General features: G+C 40.4%; 1 protein-coding gene across 1 annotated transcript in view; it reads right to left on the bottom strand.

Moving 5' to 3' along the window:
• The window catches only part of SLC9A9 (solute carrier family 9 member A9), a 540,289-nt gene that overhangs the window by 494,462 nt on the left and 25,231 nt on the right, over nt 1–20,596 (bottom strand). The window contains exons 3-4 of the mRNA XM_082654190.1: nt 3,739–3,816; nt 1,272–1,348 (exon numbers count right to left, since the gene is read on the bottom strand). Of these exons, the coding sequence (XP_082510316.1) occupies nt 1,272–1,348; nt 3,739–3,816 (155 nt within the window). The remainder of the gene's footprint in view (nt 1–1,271; nt 1,349–3,738; nt 3,817–20,596) is intronic.

Here is a 20,596-nt window from a genome sequence, read left to right as displayed (position 1 = left end):
TGTTACATTCCTCCATCTCCAGAAGGAGGGGTTTTAATTACACAGATCTCTGAGGCCCTTGCCAGCTTTGAAATTTGGATATTTAGCTATGGCATACCCACAGAACAGAGAAGCCTGCCCTTGAACAAGCTTTGAGAAAGATCAAATCCACTGTGACTCTCAATCACAAACAGTTGATAGATCTCTTAGCTGTCCAGATTTTATAAGGCTCCCCAGTCTACATCTCTGCAAGCCTCCACCTTCAGGTGCTAAAATCTTCAGCTTCCTCACCGCCTTAACCATGCTGGACATTTTCATATAATGTAGCCTGAGTTGTTTTAGGCTTGAATCAATAAAAATTTAACAGAGAATTCAAAATACCCCCCCCCGCTCCCCACTTTCAGGTCCAAGTAATGAGAGCTCCTTAGCCTTCCAGTGACACACACTAAATGTTTCGTAAGGAAAAGGCTGGATGAATGACTAATGTGTGTTTTTAGACTCAGTTTCTTGTGTTAGGGATATAACAGCTGTGTGCAGTAAAATTCCAGGGTAGAACTGGCTGTATCGACAATTTAAGACATCCATGCCTTTGTAGTCATAGCAGCTGTACATGTTTTCTGCAGTGGAGATTTAACGTATTGGATAGGATTATGAGTGAATTGGAGTGGCTTCACTATTTTGTACCACATTTTGTTTTATGATGAGCTGCAAGCCAGAGTCTGTATAGTTAGACTTGGGGCTTAGCAGCATAACCAATAAAATATAATGAGAAAAAAAAATACACTGTGTCCTACAGTGTATCCCAGCAGTAAACAACTCTGCTAATATTTAGAGATGTCTGTCTCAGACTGCTCTCTTGTAAACTTTCCCTTAGAAAGAAAACTCTTAATGTATAGCTACTATTTTACTCCTATCAACTATATATAGGTAAGGTTCTGCCAAGAAGAAGGAAAACGAATGCAATGTGCATATCTGCGTTATTTAAGCCAAAAAAGTCAACGTGCTTCATATAACTCAAACCAAATTATCCATAGTCCCTAAGTCAGAAGTTCAAAACTCACAGAGAAAATCCAACAGTCTAATTCTAGTTTGCTTTGATTTGAAGACTTGTGTTTGTCAAAAGACATGCAAGCCTTGGAATTGAGTCAGAAAAATATGTAAAGAGGTGATATACTGAAAAAAATAGACAATTCACCCAGTCAGTGTGAGTCCAGGAAATGTGAGATTCCTCCCACATTTCGAGAGCACCGGCCCTACAGCCTTCTGGAACTTGAGCTCCGAATGTCACTTACCCTATGACGATACAGGAGATGGCAGTTCCCAAGAAGGCATATGTTAAAATAGATCCTAAGTTCTGAAAAAAGTGTCTCTGGGGAGAAAAAGATACATTTTATATAGTACGTCAGCATTTTTCTTCTTAGTGTTAACAGGAAATAAAAATAAATGCAATAAATTGCCCCACCCTTCCCTCACTGTTTAGGCAAATTGTGTTTTTGGAGCATCAGTTCCTGGCCCTATTGTACAAATAAGGCTTAACTGATTTACACAGAAAAGGACAGAGGTTTCCAAAAAATAGGGGAAAAAATACACCTGGAAGGTGACAGGGTAGAGATGAGAGAAACTACTGCCAGAACTGGCTGGACCTGAGAGAGAGGGAAGGGACTGGAGCAATGGCCATGCAGGATTCTGGGATGATTAAAGGAAGACAGAGTTTTTCAGAAGTTTTGTTGTCACTGAAACCCCTTTAGCACTTTAAATATACTATTCTAAAAGATTTAAGTTGGGCTTCCCTGGTGGCGCAGTAGATGAGAGTCCGCCTGCTGATGCAAGGGACACGGGTTCGTGCCCCGGTCCGATATGCCGCGGAGCAGCTGGGCCCGTGAGCCACGGCCGCTGAGGCTGCGCGTCCGGAGCCTGTGCTCCGCAACGGGAGAGGCCACAACAGTGAGAGGCCCGCGTACCGCAAAAAAAAAAAAAAAAAAAAAAAAAAAAATTTAAGTTGTCTTTTGACTTTTATTGGATCTCTGATTTACAGTTCTTCTGAATGTGGTGAAACAAAACCTTAATCACCTACAACAGTTTATTCTAATGAATCACACAAAATGATACCTAGTCTTGGGGCTGGGGATGAGGAAGGATGACTGGAATAAGTCTAGCTTTCTAAATCTTTTCAAATGCTTGCTTGGGAAAACTCCCTTCCAGTTCTGTAAGTGGCATCTAAGTAGCCAGAACTGACAGAAAGAGGGAGCCTGGAGTACACAAGAAAATCAGGTCTGTGCTGAAAAAGCAAAGGCTGCTGGAGCCCATAGGCCAAAGGAGGAGAGCCCTAGGAATCTCTGGAGTGGGTGGTGGGCAGCAGAAAAGCAACTGCACTACCTCTGCATCTCAAAACTCATTCAGGCCAGAACCTCACTCTGCAGCACTTGGGATGCTAGCACCTAAACTTCTATGTGAATTACTAATTTAGGAAATGTGAGCATTCAGGCTGCACCTAAGTAATGTTTTGCAAGTGCATAGAAACTGCAAAACCAGACTTTGTCTCTATCAGCATCAACAGCTGAGTATTAGCAAAACAATCTTAAGTTTTCACCCAATGGGTGATGGGTAAACCCAATGTAATTAACAGCAAACTCTTTGGTTATAATCATCTAGAATAATATTGCCCAGTAGAAATATAATGTAAACCATATATGTCATTTAAAGTTTTTCTAGTAGCCACATTAAAATAAGTTTTTAAAAAGTAAAATGAGGGCTTCCCTGTTGGCACAGTAGTTGAGAGTCCGCCTGCCGATGCAGGGGACATGGGTTCGTGCCCCGGTCTGGGAAGATCCCCCATGCCGCAGAGCGGCTGGGCTCGTGAGCCATGGCCACTGAGCCTGCGCGCCTCTCCGCAACAGGAGAGGCCACAGCAGTGAGAGGCCCGCGTACCGCAAAAAAAAAGTAAAATGAATGTTGATAATAAAATGTTTTATTTAATCCAATATATTCAAACATTATCATTTCTGTATGAAATCAATATAAAACATTATTGAAATAATTTACATTATTTTTTGATACTGAGTCTGTAAAATCCAGTGCATATTGTACACTTAAAGCACGTCTTCAGGGGCTTCCCTGGTGGTGCAGAGGTTAAGAATCAGCTTGCCAATGCAGGGGACATGGGTTCGAGCCCTGGTCTGGGAAGATTCCACATGCCATGGAGCAACTAAGCCCGGGTGCCACAACTACTGAGTCCGAGCACCACAACTACTGAAGCCCGCGTGCCTAGAGCCCATGCTCCACAACAAGAGGCCACAGCAATGAGAAGCCCATGCACCTCAATAAAGAGTAGCCCCTGCTCTGCGCAACTAGAGAAAGCCCGCGCACAGCAATGAAGACCCAACACAGCCAAAAATAAATAGCCAAAAACCACAAAAAATCTATTTCTATGATAACTGTAGAAAAACGACTGATTAAAACGCCCCAAATATTAATAAATAAATAAATAAATAAAAGTTAAAAAAACAAACAAAAAAGAAAAAGCACACCATTCAGACTAGTCACATTTCAATGGCACGTGGCTATCGGTTAGTATACTGGACATAGCAGGATTTAGAAGAATTCTAAGCATGTCAGATTTGAATCTGTATCACATATGATCTAAGATAATGATATTCTTACCAAATAGGCAAACCCATAAAATAAAATAATTGTTTTCATTAGTGCTGGCAAAATACTCTACTTAATGATACAAGAAGAAAACAATCACTGTATATTTACCTTCTTTAGGCTATATCCGGCATGAAATATAATTGGTGGCAGTAAAACATTGAAGAAGATTTCTGGATCAAATGTCATCTGCCAGAAAAGACAAAAGTATAGTTAAGAAGATGCTCCTTTGGGCTACTAAAAATAAGTTTAAAAAAATTGTTACGGTCACCCTTGCTAAGGTTGTCTGAGGCATATTAACATGATATTAAATTAGCAAAGATGAAAATAAGAGAAAATGCAAACTTAGAAATTCATAATTGAATACAACTATAAATATTTTAAATGTAAAACTTTATTCTGCAGCTAATAAGAACATCAAAAAAACCTCAATGAAACCTCTCTAGGCAAAGAAAACCTTTTCCTTTTACTTTGATTAGTTATTCATTCCTCATATTTTCAATGTTTTTATTCTATTTTATTTTTTTCTGGTTGAGGAGATTGGTAGTGTTCCAACATTTTAGCTCTGACAAGGATTTATCTAAGGTTTTCCCAAATAAAACATTTTTAGAAATTTAGTCTTACTTTTCCCACTTTATCCCACTCTGAAGTTCAAAATATTTTCTGGACTCTGGAAAAACACATTTGAAAGTGAAACTGGATTTTTCTAGTATTTGTTTATTGGTTTTTACTTAAATGTTAAAATAAACTTGGCAAAAAATTCCTTGGTGTGAAATGCAATGAAATGAGATGGAGAAATTCTTGAATCCAATATCTGCTATTTGCTGGGTAGTCTGAAAATGTTAACTCATTTAATCTTTAAAACCTTCCTTAGGCTCATTCTCTTCTTCCACACTTTCCCTCTCTCTCAATCTCTCTCTCTCTCAATCTCTCTCTCTCTCTCTCTCTCTCTCTCTCACACACACACACACACACACACACACACTCACTGCCATTCATTATTTCACCACTAAGCCTTCTTACCATTACAGCACTCGTCAAAATCTTTGAGATGTATGGGTTTCACAACTATACTTTCTAATTTCCTCCCCCTTTTTGCCTGAATTCTTACTCATCTCTGAAACTGGATCTCAAAAGCTACTCCTCTCTGAAACATGCTTTGATTTCCCAAGTCAAAACTGACTATTCTTTCTTCTATGCTCTTTCAGCACTTTGTACCCTCCCTTGAAGGATATGTGTTTCATAACATATTTTACACAATTATTGGTTTCCGTTTGACTGTTTTCCCAGTTAAATTGGGAAGCCATCAAGGATCACAATGATACCTTAGTCAATTCTGTGCTGCTTTCATCCCTCCCAGTGCTAGCCCATTGCTCAATATATATTTGCTAAATTGGAAAAAAAATTAATTGCCTTTGAGAGACAAATCTATTAAAATGGAATGAATTATATATATCCCTAACAACCTTACACATTACAGGTAAGAATTACTTAAGTAAAAATTAAGAAAAGCCTTTCTTAACTCCCATTTTTTACTTTGGGCCTAATTGAGCATTGCCAGAGTCCCTCTTCGCTTTTCTGCATACTGGCCCCTCAACTCTACTCTTCTAATATTTGGAAAGGGGAAGCGGGGGAAGTAGGAGCCACCTAACTCAGCTGGGCACCCTCTCATAAACCTAGTTATTCCCTCATTGATGCTACAACTTCTTGTACCAGTGAGCATTCAGATAGATCAGCTTGGCCTATCCCCAACTCTCTGTGCCAGTTTCTTCATCTTGAAAATGAATACAATAATCTGGTACCTAATTTTAAGGTGGTTATAAAAATTAAATGAATTAATACTTACAAAGCCCTTGCAGCATTGCCTAACATCTAATAAGCACCTTTAAGTATTTATTACTAAAGAAAATGAAATATCTGAATTAATATTTTGAAGTTATACTATTTGAAGAAGTTGCCCTATTGTTAGGAACTCTTGAGTGTTACAACTGTGTAACATTTGGGCAAAGATATTACTTTTCCTTCTAAGTTTACTCTTTTTTCTAAGATTATCTGAAACACCATTATTGATCTATTTTTGAGGCCTGTTTGAGAGTGTATCAACTGCATATTTGAAAGTTTTTAGCAAAGAGATGTATTTCTGAGTTCTGGAGGAGAGAAGCAATGCAGCCGTGATCATCTGGAAGAGAGAATTACAGTGGCACAACATCTTGGACAGAAATATCCCTCGCCTCGGCAGTTTTTCTGCAAAAATCAGGTTAATCACTCAACCAGAACATTTCAATAATCAGAATGCCCCATTCCCTGCATGCAGGTTAACTAATGTGTTATTGAATTATATTTTCTGGAGCAGCCAGATGAAACTGGCAGGCTGAGAATGGCATGCAGCGTACGAGGATTTATTTGTATATACAAAACAGATTTGTGTTCCTTTCAGACTTGCTATAAGCTTAGGAACTGCTAAATCAGAGTTCTGGGAGTAACTCCAAACCCAGACAATTTCTCAGAAATGGCTGGATCTGCCGCTGCACCGACCTCCAGATGGCGATTCCACATGTCATTTTCCTCAGACTTTGTGTTCAAATCATGGCCTTGGAGGTGAGACTGTTTTTAAGGCCCAAACAATTAAAATTTTTCATTATAGTAGGAGGGGGGAAAAAACCTAAGACAGGTGTGAAAGGGAAGAGCAGAAAGTTAAAAATCTTTCAGCTAAATACATTAGTCTTAAGATACAAATTTTATAGACCAGCACTGTCCAGTAGGACTTTGTGTGATGTGAAAATATTCTATTACTGTCCTGCCCAATACAGGAGCCATGGGTCACATGATCTACTGAGCAATTGAATTGCAAGCTACTGGAACTGAGGGACTGAAATTTTTTTTTCTATGGCTAGTAACTGTTGGACTGTACATTTATAGACAGTTACTAGAATTAAAAAATTCAGACCATTCAATTCTTAGATGGTTTACTGTCCCATATAAGGAGTGGCTAATTTGGAGCAACTGACCTGAGACTCAGGTGGTAGAATTATGGATGCTTCATGAAAACTGTGAGATTTTTAAATACTGAGATTCAATTCTTAAAATACCAGACAATATGAGACAGAAAAATACCAATATGTTCAACTACTACAAGGATGCAGTAGTTTTACCTATTAACTCAAACATGCACCGGTATTTGGCTAGGAATGGCCTGGACACGTTGATAGAGATAATCAACTTGAAAACTTCCAAAAGCAGAAAGCAAAGGTACCAAGTTTAATTCTCATCAGAAGGTTATAGATACGGAAATTCTGTTTGGGGCTTCCCTGGTGGCACAGTGGTTGAGAATCTGCCTGCCAATGCAGGGGACACAGGTTTGGGCCCTGGTTTGGGCCCTGGTTTGGGAGGGTCCCACATGCCGCGGAGCAACTAGGCACGTGAGCCACAACTACTGAGCCTGCGCATCTGGAGCCTGTGCTCCGCAACAAGGGAGGCCGCGATACTGAGAGGCCCACGCACCGCGATGAAGAGTGGCCCCCGCTTGCCACAACTAGAGAAAGCCCTCGCATAGAAACAAGACCCAACACACCCAAAAATAAATTAAAAAAAAAAAAATTCTGTTTGATCCCGAGTATTAAGGCTTCCAGCAACTCAATATGAACTATCTAGGAAGAAATATCAGTGTTCTAGCCACTACTAAATAAATAAGCACTAAAAGAACCACTTTAATAGGGGACTGTGATTTATGTGGCATATTACTCCCGAAGAGGCCTTTTAAAAACATAGTTTCATCAACTCTGACAGCATTCCTGCGTGGTAACTGGCAAATGCAATTATCCCCTTTTTCCAGAGACAGGAGAAGAAATGAATGGCGTGCCCAGTGTCAATGAATGTGTCAGGGATATTGCTGGGAATTGAGTATATCTACATGGGCAAGCTAAATGTGTGATTTCCAAGGGAGAACCAGGCTAACATAACTACTTAAAGCAAGACTTAGGAGTGTTTAAGAGAAGTTGGGACTCAGAAGTAGGCTTTCATTATTTTGGCAATTCCCAATTCCTTTGGAAAAGTGTTAACACAATAATGCGTTCACTTATCTTCAATGCTTTGTTCATTAGAAATCTGACAAGCCTCTTCTCTGTTGCAAAGTTCTTGAAGATATATGATAGATGGACTGAATCCATGAAGGTTATAGTCAAAAGAAAGACGCTGTGTACTTTCAGTACAAGGCACAGGGTTACGTTGTAGTTCATGGTTCTCTAGAACAGAGACACCACTCTGGGCTTGCTAACCCTGCAGGGAGGCTTGATATTGAAGCAGCGTATGAGCTGGGTTTTGAAGGTTGGGTAGGAGCCTCTCCATGGGACACCAACATACAGAACCATGCTCCTTTGTCTGCCCTGGAAGCAGTGGGCCAGGGTTCACCAAGCCACAAGGGAAACTGGCAGCTTCCTGGAGTTTCAGTTATACTTGATAGCAAGCAGTTTGAAATATTTTAAATATTTTTAAAATGCAGATATATTTAAAAGCGAAAATCAAAACCTGTATGCATTTTTAATGTAAATATGAGAATTCAAAGAAAACTTGGCTTGCTCGGGGGAGACAGCTTTGGGATATACATAGAGACAACTCAAGGGTGTGTGTTTCCTTTCCTCTGCCCTAAGTTTTGGTATGAAAAGCACCAGAGGGGGAGAATGCAGAACAAATTCAGAATATCTGATGAAAATATACCGCCTACTAATTAGATAAGCTTAGTCCACTTAATCTCTCTGAGGCTCAGTTTCATCATTTGTAATATGGGCATGCAAATGCCTACTTCCTAGACTTGCTTTTGAGGATTAGATATAATAAGAGGTGTAAAGTGTTCTACTTGGTACCTGACATTGATTGTTTCTCAAGAAAGGCTCACTATACCTGAATTGAAATGGAAGAAATCGCTGAAGGAATGGGTTAAGGATTGGAGGCACAAGGCGCACTTGGGGAACAGAAGTAGAAAATGTAGACCTCCTGAGTGATGTGGGAGGAGGTTAAGGCCTGGCTATGCATACTGCCCAGACTATTTACCTCTCTAACCCAGCGGTAATGAACTGAAACTATATTCATTCAAACACGGAAGAAAGTAGAGATATTTTTGCACAGCAGGATTAAACAACAAAATGGCTATTGGGAGTATAAATTTGTATAACCTTTTAGTAGAGTAATTTAGCAAAAGGCATCAAAATGTCAAATATCCATAACATTTGTTTTGTTTTTGAAATTTATTTATTTATTTATTTTTGGCTGCGCTGGGTCTTCGTTGCTGCGCACAGGCTTTCTCTAGTTGCAGGGAGCGGGGGCTACTCTTCGTTGAGGTGCGCAGGCTTCTCATTGCGGTGGCTTCTCTTGTTGCGGAGCACGGGCTCTAGGCGTGCGGGCTTCAATAGCTGTGGCTCGCAGGCTCTAGAGTGTAGGCTCTGCAGTTTTGGCACATGGGCTTAGTTGCTCCGCGGCATGTGGGATCTTCCTGGACCAGGGCTCGAACCCGTGTCCCCTGCATTGGCAGGTGGATTCTTAACCACTGCACCACCAGGAAAGCCCAGATATCCATACCATTTGATTCAGCAACACCTCATCTGAGAATTTATCCTGCAGATATGCTTGCATATGTGTAGAATGACATGAGGGCAAGAGTATTCATTGCAGATGAATAAATGGGAAGAAAGAAAGCATTGAGGATGATTGAAAAATGGACTGGTTAAATAAATCACAATATTCAGCTGACCCTTGACCAAGGTAGGGGTTAGCGGTGCTGACCCTCCATGCAGTCGAAAACTGGGTATAACTCACAGTTGGCCCTCTGTATACGAGGTTCTTCCCTTTCTGCAGTTCCTGCTTATCCACGGTTCTGCATCCGCAGATTCAACCAACTATAGATCATCTAGTACTGCAGTACTTGTTATTGAAAAACATTTGCATATAAGTGGACCCACGCAGTTCAAACTTGTGTTGTTCAAGGGTCAACTATAATCTGTAAAACTGAATACTATGCAACTGTTAGAAAGGCTGAGGAAACTGTCTGTGAACTGATATGGCTGCTTTCTAAAATTTGCTGTCAAGCTCAAAAAGCAAGGTGTAGAACAGTCTGTCTGGCATGTGTAACAAACACTGCTATGGCCTCACCACACCCCATTTTCTTTTTGTCCTGGCCAGACACTTAGACCACATTTCCTTGTAGTCACGTGGGGCCATATGACAAAGGTCTGGCCAATTGAATATGGATAGAAGTAATATAAATAATTTCCAACCCTGGTCTCTAAAAATCCCCTAAATCTTCCATGTTCTCTGTCTTTCTGCCTTTGTTAGCTCCTGTAGAACATCTGGCAGAGGTCCCAAATACTAGCGACCGGCAGAACCACTAGATTAAAGGAAGTTGGGAATGATTAATGGCCCCTGGAGAAGACTACAGTGGTCCCCTCATGGCCCAAAGGTCACACTGGATTGGAACACAAGCAAGAAATAAACCTTTATTGTGTTAAGTCATAGAGATTTGGGGGTAGTTTGTTAAAGCATTTGGCCTATTCCATGATTTGTGTGGAAAAGGAGGACGTGTAGAATATTTACCTGCATATTATAAATATGTGTGTGTATATATGCATATATATATACTATCGTCTATTGCATATTATATATACAAGTTATATATATATATATACACAATCAGTTGCTTCTGGGGAGGCCAGGGAGGAGAACTTGGTGGCAGGAAGTACGGGGGTTGGGAGAAGGGTTTTCTGTATGTACTTAGTGAGGGACGACTTTCTTTGCCCTGGCTTCATATCTATGGATACAGAGAGGACTGCTGCTTAGAGCAGGGCATCCCAGCATTTTTGCCATCACGACACACACAAAATGAGTATATTGGGTCAATGGGGTAAACTGTGGGGAAATTAGGGTCCTGATGAGACTACTCAGGGATGAAAAGATGAGACTAGGACTCTGACCATCCTCAGCCTGACGATGAAGGGATTGATACCTCATGGCACACCTGTAACCCATCAGCACACCAGTTGGGGAGCACTGTACAGGATTTAACACTCCTGGCCCTGGTCCCACCTTTCACTCACTCTCCCTAGGAAACAGAGAGTGACTAGCCTAATTGGTAAGCTGGAGTAAACGAACTGAGTGTGTGCATCTCAGCTCCCTCTCTCTCCGTGTTGGAACCGGCCTGCTTGCTCAAAGTGGATGCCCCCCGCTCCTCCCAGACCTAGGGAAGGCTCATGCTGTCCAGCTGGGTCCGTGGCTGGGTGGGTCAGTCTTTCTAATTCTGGGGTGAAAGACGAGCAAGCCAGCTTACAGACTGAGACTCATTATTTTACCTAGCTTTTGCTCTCTGTCTTTCTCATTCCTGTACCTATGTCTCAACTAGCTATAAAATCAGATGGGCAACTATACTGCAACAACAAAACGTCTTTTTTTAATAAATACTATCAAGTTAAAAATCAGATGGGCAAAAGAAATGATATTGAATAATGTCTTCAAGATTCCAACCCACCTTTTTGGTACCTTTTGAACGTTAAGCCACATGAATGTATTACTTACTTAAAAAATAAAGTCATTTAAAAAAAAAGGTGTCTCATGTAGATTAGTTTGAAGGGACCTCAAGTTTAGCCTGGATGAAGGGAAACCATTGTCAAGAACCAAAATGAGCACAAGGTAAGGACAATGTGAATGAAGGTAACTGTGACAGAATGGAAAGAAAGGACCAAACCAAGGAGACATCCATTCATTCAACAATATTTACTTAGAGTAAGTAAGATCAGGACAAAGAATGGTAAGGATATAAGTTTAGGCAGGTAAGGAAGCCATACAAGCAGCAAAAAGATAATGAATTACTGTTTTTTAAAAATGGGGAGAAATCCTGCTCTTGACATTCAAATCTGTGGAATGGCCAGTTTAGGAGATAGTTATTCACAGTGAAAAGCATTCTTCCATTTTTCCAGATGGTTTCCTACAGAGCTCTTATATGTGGCAGGGACTCATCAGAGAAATAGGCTTTACCTCCTGTAGGCTGTTGTTTAAGAAATACAGAGTGCCACAGATACATAGGCTGTCAGAAGGAGAAGCTGCCTGAGACGTCACCCAACTTAAGGGTCTGCAAACTGATTTCTGCCAATGCCTGGGCTCCAAGGAGGGAGTGGTGGTGATGGGAAATGGAGACAACTGCGCTGCGTCCACCCTGGCTCTGCTCTCCAGGTTCTGCCTGAGCAGTTTTGATTTCACGTGTTTCACACATTGTGAAGGATTTTCAGATTTTCTTTGAATGAAGTGTTCCTCTGCTAAAAAATGTTTGAAACCCTGACCTAATGTTGTCCCCCAGAAAGTTCAAGGGACATGTGGAAAATCACAGGATCACTCAGAGGCACCACTGAACTTTGAAATCCTAAACCAGAGCTGTTTCTCTTTTTACTATATTTATATTCTTAATTTTGCTTCAAACAAGTTTTAAATGATGTGTCAGAGTTGAAGACCCTTCCCCAGAAGTGACCAATACCCTGAAGTTAGAAAGTGCTTTCCTTCCATGACTGTATTCTTGTACTTCATATACATGTATCCATAGAAATAATTAGTATTATTTGTGTATTTTTAAATTTTACAGAAATTTAGCCATAACTAGCCTTTTGTATCCTGCTTTATACATTCAGAAACGTTCTTACAATTTATCTACATTAATACATGTGGATCTTGTCTATTCGCTTAAACTGCTGTATAGCCTTCTGTTGGATGAATATATCACGATTGTTTTTTCCCTTCTCTGATAAGAGAATTAGGGCAATTAGGTATTTTCCTATTTTCACTATGACTAAAAATAATGCAATAGATATTCTTGTACTTAAGCCTTTGCATACATGTGTAAATTTCTCTAAAAGAGGAAAATACATAGCAGTAGAACTGCTGGATGATAAGGTATACGAATCTTCAACCGTAGTAGGTTGAAGTAACTTTAAAGTGGTTACACCATTTACACTCCACGGGAAAGTATAGGAGGATTTCTCTACCTTCTAGCCAACACTTAGTATTGACAGATTTCTAATTTTTACCAGTAAGATATATATGAGTTGCTACCACATTACTGTTTTCTTTGCATTTCCCATTACTAATGAAATAAGCATATTTTCCTTGTTTATTGGTCTTTTGTGACATCACTTTAGTGATTTTTTGGATCATACCTTTTACCCAGTATGACTTTTTCTTGTTTATTAGTTCTTCACACAACCTGATTACTATTCTGTTTTGGTTATTTACACTTCAAATACATTCTTCTATTCTCTCACCCCCTTAAACTTTTTAACATTGTTTTTTAACTTTGTCAGTGGTGTCTTTTCATGCAAAAGTTTTTCATTTTAATGTAGTAAAACTTATCCCATTTTTACTTTGATTCAGCTTTTGGTAACTTCTTTAAAAAAATCTTCTCTTATCTTGATGTCATAAATATATTTTCTCCTAAAGTTTTATAATTGGCTGTTTACCCTAAACTTTTAAAAGCCTGAGGAAAGGTAAGGGTATAATAATAAATAAATAAAGCAAGTTGCAAAGTTTGAGAGACCATCTGATTTAAATCACATAGAAAAATATGTAAAATATATGTAAATATATTTTATTTGTAATAATAATTATAAATTATCATTGAGAAATTGTGAGATTTCTCACAAAACTATGATGACTTTTCAAGTAATTAAAATTCTAGAAATACATTATTGTGAACATTATACATGCAAAAATGACAGATATAAGCACTGGTATTTCATTGGAGGTAGGTAATGTTTATAAACCCAGGCAAACTTAAGTGGAGAATTGAGAACAAAACATTCATATAATTCTAAATATTTAGCTTGGCAACACGGAGGTGTGGAAACAACACTGAACTCAAAGTCAGAAGACTTGGTCCTAAGACCATTTGGGCCACAGATTAATCTTGACCAAGTCACATAAGCTTTCAGAGCCTCAGTTTCTGAAACACAGGGGCGATATCTGATCACCTCTTGGAATAATGGTGAGACTGAAATGGAAATAACTACCACGGAAAAGGGAATGCACAGTCATTATAATTCAGGCAGGGCTGAAGCTCAGGGTCTGTCTTCCTTACTTATAGACTACTACAGTTACCACTTGTCAATTAATTACAATAATAAGTAATAATTTTTAAAAACCCTGACATTTCCATAAGGCTGTTACAGTTTTAAAAGTGCCTTCATACATAGACTCTCATTTTTTCTTTAAAACAACCTTTTGAGGTAAGTACTGTGAACACCCCATGTTTACAGAGGTGGAACCGAGGCTCAGAGAGATACGTGGCTTTCACAGAGTCACACCTTGTAAGTAGTAAGACTTGGACTCAAACCTTAGCTTCTGATTGTGAGTCCATTGCTTTGTTGATAACAATAAAGATAACAAAACTAACAGTTAATATACCTTGAACACTTACTATGAACCGGGCACTATTCTAAGTGCTTTACATGTATGTTCTCATTTGCAACTCACAATGACCCTACAAAGTATTGATAGTTAGGAATATCTCATTTTACAAATGGGGAAATTGAAGCATAGGAAAACTAATCATCTCATCCAGCATCACACAGCTGGTAAGCAGCATTTGAACCAAGTAATATGACGCCAGGGACCACCTTCTTAACTAAAGTAGTCCATCTGCCATCCACCTATGGGTTCAGGTTATCCACTCCACTATTGGATGTGTCCTCATGAGCTTCAAATACATAAAGACCACCCACATTTTCCAGATCATTGCCACAGCACCTAGACACCGATGGGCAGACAGTCTCCTATGTTTCTGCATAAGATTCTTGACATATGAACTTACCTCTGTTACCTTTGTGACCCTTTACTAAGGTAACCATACCTTCTGGTTTGACCAGAACAGTCCCAGGTAATACCTGTTGTCCTGGCCTAATTATTTATCATGCCTCACTTAGCTCTCAAGAGTTCCAGTTTGAAAATCAAATGATATGGTCTCCTACTCCCGACCCTAGACACCCAGACTCCTGACCTTTTAACTCCCTACATATAGCTTGGATTGGCTGCTGGTGCCCTTTGCTGTGTGGGTTGCCTACCCGTCTTTACCTCCACTAGCTGTGGTATTAACACAACAGGGGGACTCCCTGGCTACAGATCAGCAGGGGAAGAGAAAATAATAGGTGTGTGTGAGAAGGGCCTGGTCCCCCATCTCACCAAGAGTATTCATTCCTCAGTACCCAGGGGAGGGTTGCAAAAGGAAAGACATCCAACAGAACTGAAAACCTGTGCCTCAAGAATGATTTCCCCCCTAATCTGGAATTGATCTTAATCTTGGCCAATTTTTATATTATAAGCCAAAGAAACTGTGCTTTCCAACCCTCGGAATATACAGGAGCATCACAGTCCCACAGAGTTTCTTTTTTGCCTTACAATTTTTCTGAGTTTGCATTATCTTTTTGGTCCTTAGTTTTGAAGTGTGCTTGCAGCTTCCCCGTCACAAGACCTCACCACAGAGCAACTGGCCTGGGGAAGCTGGACAGGAAAGGGCTGAGTCAGCAAGGACTACAGTCATAGCAGGCATGCTTGAAGGGATTTGGGGGAAGTGGGGTGGGGGGGAGGTGCTGAAGTCAGCAGAAAATGATACCATACATCTTGATTTAAAATTAAAATGATGTATTTTTCAAACAGTGCATTCACCTTAAAAATGATGCATTAAAAAAACACCACCAAACTTCCTTCAACATGCCTACTTCAAACTTTGTCCCAAGGAGGAAAGCCATGCTTGCCAAGGGCTGATGTTAAGGAAGCAGAGTAACATTTACAGCACACCTAACACTAAATAACTTTTTCTCCTTTATTTTGTAAACCTAAAGTGGGTATCACTGATCCCTGTTTTATAGATAAAGAAAAATATGAGAAGTTAACTTCTCCAAGTCTCAATGCTGAAAGTGGCAGAGGTAGAATTCAGCCCTAGGTGTAACTGCAAAACTGCAATGGACTGAATATTTGCATCTCTTCAAAATTCATATGTTGAAATCCAACCCCTAAGTTGTTGGTATTAGGAGGTGGTGCCTTTGGGAGGTGATTAGGTTGTGAGGGTAGAGCCCTCATATTGTGAGGGTAGAGCCCTCATACATGGGATTAATGTCCTTACAAAAGAAAACTGAGAGAGCTCTCTCATTCTTTCTATCACATAAGGACACACAGCAGGAAGATAGCCATCTATGAATCAGAAGGCTAGCTCTCACCAGATACCAAATATGCTGGTGACCTGATCTTGGGCTTGCCACCTTCTAAAACTGTGAGAAATAAATATTTGTTGTTTAAGTCATCCAGGCTATGGTATTTTTGTTATAGCTGCCCAAAAGGACAAAGACATAAACCTTACGCATTTCTCTATATCACCTTAGAGGTAGTCAGTTCAAGCTGAAGATATGAAGCTCTAATAGTGAAATTTTAAGACAATCACCATGTGAGAAAGAACTTTTTTGTGAGATGAAACATGTGGTGTGTGGATATTTTCAGTTCTCCTAAAAATGCAATGGTATAGGCATATATTCAGTGGTGTGCTAGTAAATCATCTCTCTGGAGTAAAAAAAGCCTACAAGCCCCGATTTGCAGCAGTTGACAATTTCTGTAGTCTAAATACTCCTACCACGGCCCATTTCAAGTTGCCAATGTTTGATCAACTGGCTTGCAGATTCCTGGATATTTAATAAATAATCAGCTCTCAGAGCACAGATTCTCAGTACTCCACTGCATTATTTTACTTCAACTATGTTTTAACTCATCATTTGGGTACTCTTCTTGCACACATAACCTATATAAAGCTTCTCAGACTATTGAAGGTATAGGAGACCAGAATATATTATATCCCCCAAAATATGCCTTTTTGGCCTTAGAATTATTTTGATCTGATTATTTTGAGAAACAGCAGACACAGGAGAAGCTCTGAAAACAGACTAGAAGTTACCCTTTTGTAAGGGAAACTTACATTAGGAAACCTCCATTTGTAAGGGTGTTTCCTTCTAGGAAGAGAAGGATGACTCTAAATCATATGAAACTTATCAATAAAAAAGGCACAGACTTAAATCTGCATAATAACCTTACCTTCTTTACCATACATATCCTAGTCACCTTCCTAAAACTTGCCTCCCCTACACACTTCGTTATTTTAGCTAAAGATGGTACTGAAGCCTGAATTCTAAGCCATCTCTTTGGGTTACTCATTCCCTAGATTTCTCCCAGGTATACATGAAATAAATGCATTAATAAACTTCTGTTTGTCTTTCTCTTGTTAATCTGTCTTCTGTTACAAGGGCCCTAGTCAAAAACCTAGACAGGCAGAAAGAAAGATTTTTCTCCCCTACAAGGGTCAATGTGTTAGACACGGGGATTTTCCTTCATTGAAGGCTTTGTCACCTCTGCTGCTTAGAATACTGTCAGCCCCTTCAGAGATTGCCAAGACTGAAAAAAGCCAGCTCACGCAGAGTCACGCCCTTCCCAGAGTAGCCCACATCCAAAGACAAAACGATTTGGTATTTTAGAGTCCAGGTCATCTCAGTTCAACTGCGGATGACTCTGAAGAGCCAGTCTAACTCCAGAGCTTCCCAGGGAGTTAGACAAAATTGTTGGGCCTGCATCACAGCTTAACTTCTCCCTTGGCCCTCTCAGGCTTTCTTCCTCTTCCATTCATAAGGTGTTGATCTCAAGGGCACTTAACCATCCCACTAAACTCCACCTCTGAGTCCTCTAGGAATCCAATAGTCAGAAAGAATGGTGAAGGGGGGACTTCCCTGGTGGTCCAGTGGTTAGGACTCTGTGCTTCCACTGCAGGGGGCACGGGTTCTACCCCTGGTTGGGGAACTAATATCCTGCATGCCGTGCGGCATGGCCAAAAAACCAAAACAAAACAAAACATAAAAGGAGCAGTGAAGAGAACCTGAATTTGTAGACATTCTCGATTCAAACACCTCCACCTGAGGCAGAACTCTGTAAATCAGACCATGTCTAGTTAGCCTTATAATTAAAAACGGATCTGAGAGGAGCAGCTGAGAGACTCCTAACACAAGACAGGCTCACATGGCATCAGGAGACAAGCCAGTTAAATGCACAGCTTCCTTAAGGTTCTCACCTCTCTTGATGGTCCCCACCCTTCCTGTGCCACTGATGCCTATCCTGCCTTCAGGCTGTATAAGCTACCAATGAGGAGCTTCTTAATGACCTTTGGGAAGAACCAGGAAATGCAGTTGGATGGAACCTTATGTAACTACTCACTGCAGCCCAGCAATGATAAATGTGCACTCTCGCCACAGTTTAACGTTTTAGAAGGAATAAAGCAAAGAGGAAAGAAATTGAAAGATCCATGTTAAGTTTTATCTACTGAGACTATAAGCCTTATGAGAAATCTCTCTTTCTCCCTCCCTCCTTCTCTCTCCCTCTGTTTGTCTCTCCTGTACCCAGCCTCCTTTTCTCCCTCTCCCTCTATCCTTACTTAATTATTTGGAGATGAGACTACCAGCAATTCAACCCTCTGAGTGGCAAAAAGCCATCACAAAGCCCTGGTACTTCACTCTGAGGAGAAATCTGTGATAAATCCTTGGGTATAAAATGGCTGACAACTAAGACAGGACAGTAGCAGTGAGAAGTTGCAACTGAAAAGCAGAGAAGAATACTTCATTATATCACCCACTCACTTGCCAGGGTCCACAGAGTATCAACCATGTGCCAGGCACCAGCACACATGTGCTGTCAGCTGGGAATACAGTGTGACCACAGACAGACCTGGTCCCTCCTCCTTTCCTGGGGCCTAGAGTCTGGTGAGGAGACAGACATTAATCCAACATTATCGATATAAATCTTAATTTACAACTCAGCTAAGATACAGTAGGAGAACACCCGCTGGAGCTTTGAGACGACAGAACTAGGTACTGAAGTATGGCAGTGTGGGATCACTTAGGGTGGGACTGAATGTTCTCACAAAGCTAACAGCCCCTAAGAGCATCCCTACCTCAGGCCAAGAGCCCGTGTACGTACTGGTGCTGCTGAGACTCAGAATATAGTAAGATTTCAGAGAAGAGCAGAATTTTTCAGGAAACATCAAAAATAGTTAAAATAAAAATAAACTTTTAATAAAATATGAACTATTCTATTGGTCCTTATGTTGAGGTGTACATATGTTAGGAAGTAAACAAGGTGATCCATCTGGGTGTGCAAAAAACTTTTTATATTTTATTTTTATCTCATCCTTTAAAAAATTCTAGTTTGATACTGCTTTTTAATATACACAGTACATTGGTACAATAGTACTTTCATCTCATTTGTAAATAAATAGGCATATATTAGGTACACATAATAGTGTTTTACTGATGCACATATCAAAGTATGGAAATCAGTGTTTTAAAGTACTTAGCAGTTAGCTGGTGCCTAATAATAACAATTAATATTTACTGAGGACTTATTAATGCTGTAACATATTATCTGGTTACATGAATTATTTAATTTAGTCCTCATAATAACCTTTTGAGGTTGGTACTAGTATTGCCTCATTTGACGAAACAAAGGCACCAACAGTCAGGTCACATGCTAAAGATCAGGTTAAAGGTAGACCAGGGGGCTTCCCTGGTGGCGCAGTGGTTGAGAGTCCGCCTGCCGATGCAGGGGACGCGGGTTCATGCCCCGGTCCGGGAAGATCCCACATGCCGCGGAGCGGCTGGGCCCGTGAGCCATGGCCGCTGAGCCTGCACGTCCGGAGCCTGTGCTCCTCAACGGGAGAGGCCACAACAGTGAAAGGCCCGCGTACCGCAAAAAAAAAAAAAAAAAAAAAAAAGGTAGACCAGGGATTTAAACCCAGGTATTCTGATTGCAGCGTGGGGCTCTAACCATATTATGCTGCCTCATACACGCCAGTTCCCAGCACGTATGTGTTGATGTTTAAAAGAATAACATTTTGGTGTTTTTTGGAAAGATCACCTAGGAGGAATATTTTGTTCTAACACACAATAAATACAAGACATTAATAATTACAGAAAATAGAATCAAATAACAAGGTATAAGTCATTCTTTTAAGATTGGCCTCCCATGGAATATATTTCACCATGATCTTGAACTGAGTAGGATAGGGAAGTGGAGAGAATAGCTTCAGAGCCCTCAGCCACCCCCATGCCCCCAAAATAGCTTTGAAAACCTGTCCTTTGATAGCTAAGTGGATGGCTACACGGCACCCCAAAATGCTAGTCCACAGTGTGGTCTGCCATGCTGGCTCCCATATTTCCTAAAAATGTGTCTGTGCTACCACTTTAAGTCCCTTCTGGAACCAGGCAAATGGATGACCAAATGGACGTGCTAAGATGGTCCAAGACCAGGCAATAGTCAGAAGGCAGAGGTGATTGGAAGATGGGTGGGCATCTCAGTTGTTTCTCTCCATGGTGGTCTGGGATATTTTCTCAGGCTTGAAGCCAGGAATCTGAGAAGCTATCCCTTTACTCCATAGCTGCTCTCCTCTTATCAAATTTTGTCATGTTAGAAAGAGCACCATGCCAGTGTTCATCCTACTCATACACTTTCACATGACTTCTTTCCTTTCCCAGCGAAGAGTGAGTATGAGAGATATCAGTCCAATCTGTGCTCTAATCACATGACACTCCAAGAGACCATTGCCACCAACAGTTTTTACATTATTTTGAGTAGCTAGGCTTTTTGTTAAGAAATAAAATCAGACAGCTGGTTGGAATGCAATCCCCGCCACAAATAAATGTTCCAGTGGTCAGTTTCCTTAGAACATGAGTCCTGAGTGATGATCTGTGAAGCAGAAGAAAGGAAGTCCTAAGAGTTTTTGAGTGCTGCCTCCATAGCCCTGTGTTAGAAAGCCGAGCTGCCTTCCAGGTGGCAAGGGCTTAATCCAAACTCTACCACATAGATCTGTCTAGGGTAATTCCTAACCCTGCATTGGGGGTGCTCCAAGTTACAATCAAACTGTAGT

The sequence above is a fragment of the Grampus griseus genome (genome assembly GCF_964374135.1).
Source record: "Grampus griseus genome assembly, chromosome: 5".
In the NCBI taxonomy this organism is placed as follows: domain Eukaryota; kingdom Metazoa; phylum Chordata; class Mammalia; order Artiodactyla; family Delphinidae; genus Grampus; species Grampus griseus.
The sequence above is the reverse complement of the archived record's forward strand: the minus strand, read 5'-3'. Positions and strand labels throughout refer to the sequence as shown.